This window comes from Leucopleurus acutus (genome assembly GCF_964270905.1).
Source record: "Leucopleurus acutus genome assembly, contig: HAP1_SCAFFOLD_508, whole genome shotgun sequence".
NCBI classification, from domain to species: domain Eukaryota; kingdom Metazoa; phylum Chordata; class Mammalia; order Artiodactyla; family Delphinidae; genus Leucopleurus; species Leucopleurus acutus.
The window spans coordinates 19,555-25,518 of record NW_028138869.1 but is presented as its reverse complement, the minus strand read 5'-3'; the positions used below and the strand labels follow the sequence as shown (position 1 = coordinate 25,518).

The following is a 5,964-nucleotide window of genomic DNA, read 5'->3' as shown; positions in this document are numbered from 1 at the left end:
TATTCTGTAAAAATTCAGTCAACTGTGAGGTAGAAACTTTATTACCCCGAGCTTTAAGCATCGAAAGTAAAACCTGAGCAAATAATTCATACATCTTTGAGCCCTTTTGCCCCATCTTATTTTACTTCTGACTATTGCCTTATGCCTCTATTAGTTCCACTTTTACTGGTGGCCACACATATTTTGCATAAGGGTTCTCTTACCTGCACTTTCTTTTTCTTTTAATTGCCTTCACGCTTCAGGTCCCTGTTCGAGTGCCACTTGCCGCGGACCAGCCGGAGAAAGAGGATCTCACCGCCCAGGGTCAGAAGGGAAGGGGTAAGGAACTGAAGTAGCACCGACGGATGGGGTCAGAAGGACCAAGACAACTGATGGTTGCAAGGCAAATTTTATTATGCTACAGTTGCAGATTATATAGACTAGAAATCGGAAGGTTGCCAGATGGTGGTTTACATTATCTACAGACTGTCTCGGCTCAAGGTTAACTTCCCTGGGAGGAAACCCATAAACCCAGAAGCATCAAAAATAACCTGCATGTGCAGGGGGGAGACAGCTTTGCTTGTCTCATTTTACATTCTTTCTGACCTCTGGGCCCTGGTGATTTATCTCCCATGGAATGGAACAAGGAGGGGAACAAGTAGGGACAGTCCCTTCGAGCAGCGGCCGCATGCCTGGCATGTCCTTACCTGCCCTCAAGGCTGACTGCTTCCCACACGTATGTTGCCTTGTTTAAGCCTCAAGCCCTCGATCCTTTGTTGAAATACAATAATTTCATTCCTATGGTTTTCAATACCAAAAACTCAACCTCCAGGAGGGCTAAAGTCTAATTTGTACTCCAAACCAAGTAGCAGTGCAGTTGGCTACTACTGAGACTGAATCCATAAAGACTTCAAGACCACGTCCAGAAGACAAGTTATTATATATAATACCCTAGAAGGTCTGAAACATAATTATCATATACATAGCTGGTCCTTCAGAGCTTTTTACCTATAACATGTTTTTTGATGAAAGTTATTTAATGTACTGGAGATAACTGTGACTTACTGATCAAATATTTGAATACTTATACTTACCTGGGATTTCATTTCTGCTGAAAGAAAAAGGTAGAACAGGACTCACTAAAAAAAACAAACAAACATTAGAAATGAAAGTAAAAATCTTAACACACACTATCACTTTTGGAAGCAGCATAGAGGGGCAGCCAACGGTAAAACACTGGTGAAATAGGTCAAAACTCTAGGCCAAAAATCCATTATTATTATCATCAGTGACAGTACCACAACTGTGCCCTTCAGAATTAATAATCGCTCCTAAGAATCTTCATTTGGCACCAGATGATGCGGCTAAGAGAAACACTCTGGGAGGTTTTGAATCAGACTTGGTTTTTTGTTAGCCAAGTTACAGGAGAATTTTTAAAGTGGGGGGAAGGGAAGAAGCAAACGGACCAGGAAAAGAATTTAAGCCATCATCTATAAACCAACAAAGCACTGATAGTTCCAAACATTATGTCAGACACTAAAATGACTGATATAGGCTCAAGTGGTTTATAAAACCTATAAAAAGACTACACCAGCAAAGTCCCCATTTATCTGTAGAGTTCAGAAACTAAAACAAGGAATATTTTAGCTTAAAAGCTTATCTCAAGAGAATCATACACACTTCACATGAATACAAATACCCGAAACCAAACATTTTTAAAAGCTCCAATACCCAAAATATAAAGAAAAATATTAATTCAGAAGACTCGATCAATCCATGATAATCACAAAACGGCTGGGCAATCTCTATCTCCCTTCCACACTAACCATCCATCCCATGGAAGACCAAGGGAGATCAGACCTTCCAGACTTACCTTCCAGACCTTCCAGACACCTGGCTGCTGCAAAATTCTATGGAGACTCCTTGTGGAACAGCAGTTTCCCATCTCTTGTGTCTCTCCCTATCGTGATCATGATCATGCAGGAAGCAAGTCTGGCTGTGCTATTTCTTATCATTGACTGTCACCCATCTGCAGCATGGTATTGTACAGATAAGAAAAAAGTAGTTCCCTTTCCCCCAGAAGGTTGAGGCTCAGGTACAGGGTAATTCTCCTGTGCACACAGTCATTATTTAGGCCGACTCAGTGACTTCAACAGGCGTAATCATGTGATCAGGTTTGTTGCCAGCTGCGTAATGCTCCCACATCTGTAGATAGAGCCGCTCTAGGTCCATTGTGTATTGTTTGGTGTTGAACAGAGGGCTAGATGTTCTCTGCTTCCAGACTTTGCCACGAATTTTCTTCAGGTATTCTAGATCAGTTCCCAGTTTCACAGCTATGTCTTCATATTCTTGTCTATTTTGAGCAATAAGCTCAAGACAGCCTAAACAAGTGAGCTGGGAAGCTGCAACTCGGGAAGCAAGAGTCTCTCCTGGCATAGTCACCACGGGTGTCCCTGACCAAAGGACATCCATCCCTGTGGTGTGTCCATTACAGAGTGGAGTGTCCAAGCAGACATCAGCCAGCTGGCCTCTCCGAACATGTTCCTCTTTAGGAGCAACAGGTGAAAAAATGATACGCTTCTGGGGAAGGCCCATATTTTGTGCATACTGTTGAATATTAGGTTCTCCTACTGCTGGAAAACGCAACAGCCACAGTACACTATTGGGAACACGCTTCAGAATATTTGCCCACATCTGCAAAGTAGATGGGTCAATTTTATATAACTGATTGAAGTTACAGTACACAATGGCATCTTCCGGTAACCCGTACTGAGAACGGGTGGTTACAATAATGGTACGGGGAACCTCCTCTCCAGTGGCAGCCTTAATGTTGATCTGGGTAGTTGCCAGTCCATTGCTAAGACTGAATCCATTAATTGTTATCTGAATTTGTCCTCTGTTAATCATTTCAATAACTGCCTCTGCAATAGTATTCATAGGAATGACAGGCATATTAAGAGCCATATTACTGCTGTCTGCGTTGTCTCCTCCATCAGGACATTTCATCTTGACAATCTGCACATCTGGGAGACTATCAAGAAATGCTTTGAGGTCGATGCCATTCAGCACAATCCGATTGTCATAAATGTGCCCATTGGACTTAAAATCGATGACTGCCTTCTTCTTCAGGTGAGGGAACATATTAGCATGATCACCAATAAAGAAAGTACGGGGCATATAAGCCAGTTTCTCAGAATACTGCTCAGCAACTTCAGCAGGTGAAGTTTCCTGATCAGTGATGATATAATCCATGAAAAGCACGCCACTGGTCCCAGGGTAGCCCAGCCACATTGCCTGAATAGGAGCTGGCCTGAGAGCAAAGAGTTCATTTCGAGCACCCCTGGTATAACCATTCATATTTACAAGGATGTGTATACCATCTTGATGGATGCGATCAGCTGCTTTCCCATTGCATGGAATCTGAGAAAGATCAATGAAATGATGGGCTTCTGCCATCACCTTCGCTCGGAAGTTTGTGCCATCATCTGGGCTCAGGGCATAACAGAATACCTCAAATTTATCAGGATTGTGCATGCCTGGAATAGACTGCATAAGATGAGAAGTAGGATGATTCCCAAAGTCAGAACTCACGTATCCTACACGCAGTCGACCATCACTGAGCTTCAAGTCTTTTGGATGTTCGTACGGTGGTTTATGAAGGACACTGATCTCATCCAAGCAGAGGTTCCCATGGCTTTCAGCAATAGCCTTCCTGAAGCCATGAGAAAGAGGATAGAGCATACTATGATGAGGCTGCACAGAAGGCAACCTATTCTTCTCCAGCTGGTCAGCCACAATGCTGACCAACTTCTTCATTCGCTCATCATAGTCTGTCCAATCACAGACAATCTGCAGGCAATGAGCCAAATCACAATAAGCGTCAGGAAAATCAGGTTCAAGCTTCAGAGCAGTGCGATAAGAAGCAATTGCTTCTGGAATATTCCCTGAATACTTGTGGATGGAAGCCAGATTGCTGTGGGCATCCGCAAGTGCAGGGTTAATCTGAATGGCACGAGTATAACACTGCAAGGCTCCCTGAACATCCTGCATCTCCTTTAGAGTGTTTCCCATGTTACAATAGGCATCAGCAAAGGTAGGACTGATTCGAACAGCCTCCTTATAATGCATCAGAGCTTCCTGCAGTTTTCCCTGCTGCTGCAATACACTTGCTAAATTTGAATGGGCAACAGCAAACTCTGGGAAGACTTCTAATGCTTTACAATACAAGCGAACTGCCTCTTCAATGTTTCCCTGGTCTCCTTTGATATTGGCTAGGTTATTCAGAGAGTCTGCATGGGTGGGACACAGCCGCAGAGCTGTATTATAACACTCTTCTGCTTCGGCAACACTGCCCTTCTCTTCCAGAGCGTTGGCTAGGTTGCAGTAAGCATCAGGGAAATGTGGTTGCAATTCAATAGCTCGCCTGCAGGTGTCTATTGCCAGATCTATCAGGCCTTGCTCATAGTATACACAAGCCAGGTTGGCATGTACCACTGCATGATTTGGGCTCAAGCTTAGGGCACAAAGGTAAGCTGCCACAGCTCTGTCAAAAATCCGTGCCTCTTTCAAGACATTTCCTAAATTGATATAAGCATCCAGAAAATTGGGGTCAAGGGTGACAGCCTTTTCAAAGTGATGAATTGCAAGCCAAATCTCCCCTTGTGCATTGAAAACACAGCCAAGATTACTCCAAGCTACTGCAAAGTTCGGTTGCGTCTCCATTGCTTTCAAATAACATGCCTTGGCTCCTTCCAAGCGACCCAGGGCTTTGAGCAGGTTCCCCAGGTCACTGCGAACACAGTACAAATCAGGATTGCACTGAAGAGCAGAGACGTAAGCTTGTACTGCCCCTTCCATGTCGCCTGCTGCTACCAAAGCGGCTGCCAGGTTAATATAACCATCGATGAAATCTGGTTTGAGATGCAATGCATGCCGGTAATGCTCAATTGCTTCCTGCAACTGCCCTCTTTCCTTGTACACATTCCCCAAATTCGAATAGGCTTCTGCCAGAAGAGGGTTCTGTTTAATTGCCAGAGTACTAAAGTGGGCAGATCTGTCCAGCCTTCGACACTGGAAGTGTAGAGATGAAAGTAATAAAAGTACTCCAGTATTGTCTGGCTCTTGTCTCCACAGCTGCATGCAGTGTCTCTCAGCTGCCTCAAAATCTCCTGCCTGATACTCTTGATGTGCCAACTCAGCTAACCCTTGGAAGGAAAGCATACGTTTCGTTGGTTCTGTGCTGTCGGCCACGTTGCCCACAGAAGACGCCATCTGGAGCTTCTGGAGAGAGTGAGAAAAGGGGGTAATTGAGTCCCGCTGCCGCCACTACTGGCAAGAATATTTCTAGAGGTAGCAAGTACGAGGGCAGCAGCCGTACCACTGCTTTGACAGGCTTAAGCGGCGGCGACGGTTACAGGCACCGAACCTTAGGAACTCTGGTTGGTCGTCTAACTCTCACGCTCTTGAAATCTTAATTCTTAACCCTGCCCTCTTCCACCATTTTCCTCCTAATCAGGGAATAAAAATTACCTATACACTTGCCTTAGAAGAAATCAAAAGTCAGTAGTCCAAACACTTTTCAAAATTTTGATTTCTGCCCAGTTGGAAAGGAAATACATGATTGACTTTACTTCATCATTCATATAGTCAATGTGGAAAACATTAGGGCCGTGAATTTCAATACAGTAAGATCAGAAAATTTTAAATTGGCCTTCCCAAACCACTAATAAGTAACCGATGTTGTATATAATGCTAAAATCTTAGAGACCGAGTTTGATATTTTAAAAGTTCTGAAAGGATTAGCTAATTTCTCCTCATCATATTTCTCATGCCTCAAACCTGAGTATTACATTTTTAAAAATAAATTTATTTATCTTTATTTATTTATTTTTATTTTGGCTGCGTTGGGTCTTCAATGCTGCGTGCAGACTTTCTCTAGTTGCGGCGAGCGGGGGCTACTCTTTGTTGCGGTGCCTGGGCTTCTCA

The 5,964-nt window shown here is 43.6% G+C and overlaps 1 protein-coding gene across 1 annotated transcript; it reads right to left on the bottom strand.

The window, feature by feature from the left end:
* Nucleotides 1–2,109: 2,109 nt before the first annotated feature.
* On the bottom strand, nucleotides 2,110–5,250 carry LOC309978966 (UDP-N-acetylglucosamine--peptide N-acetylglucosaminyltransferase 110 kDa subunit-like; the record flags this gene model as incomplete). Its single annotated transcript, XM_082865793.1, has 1 exon — nucleotides 2,110–5,250. One exon carries the CDS (start codon nucleotides 5,248–5,250, stop codon nucleotides 2,110–2,112), a length of 3,141 nt encoding a protein of 1,046 aa, XP_082721919.1.
* Nucleotides 5,251–5,964: the final 714 nt, after the last annotated feature.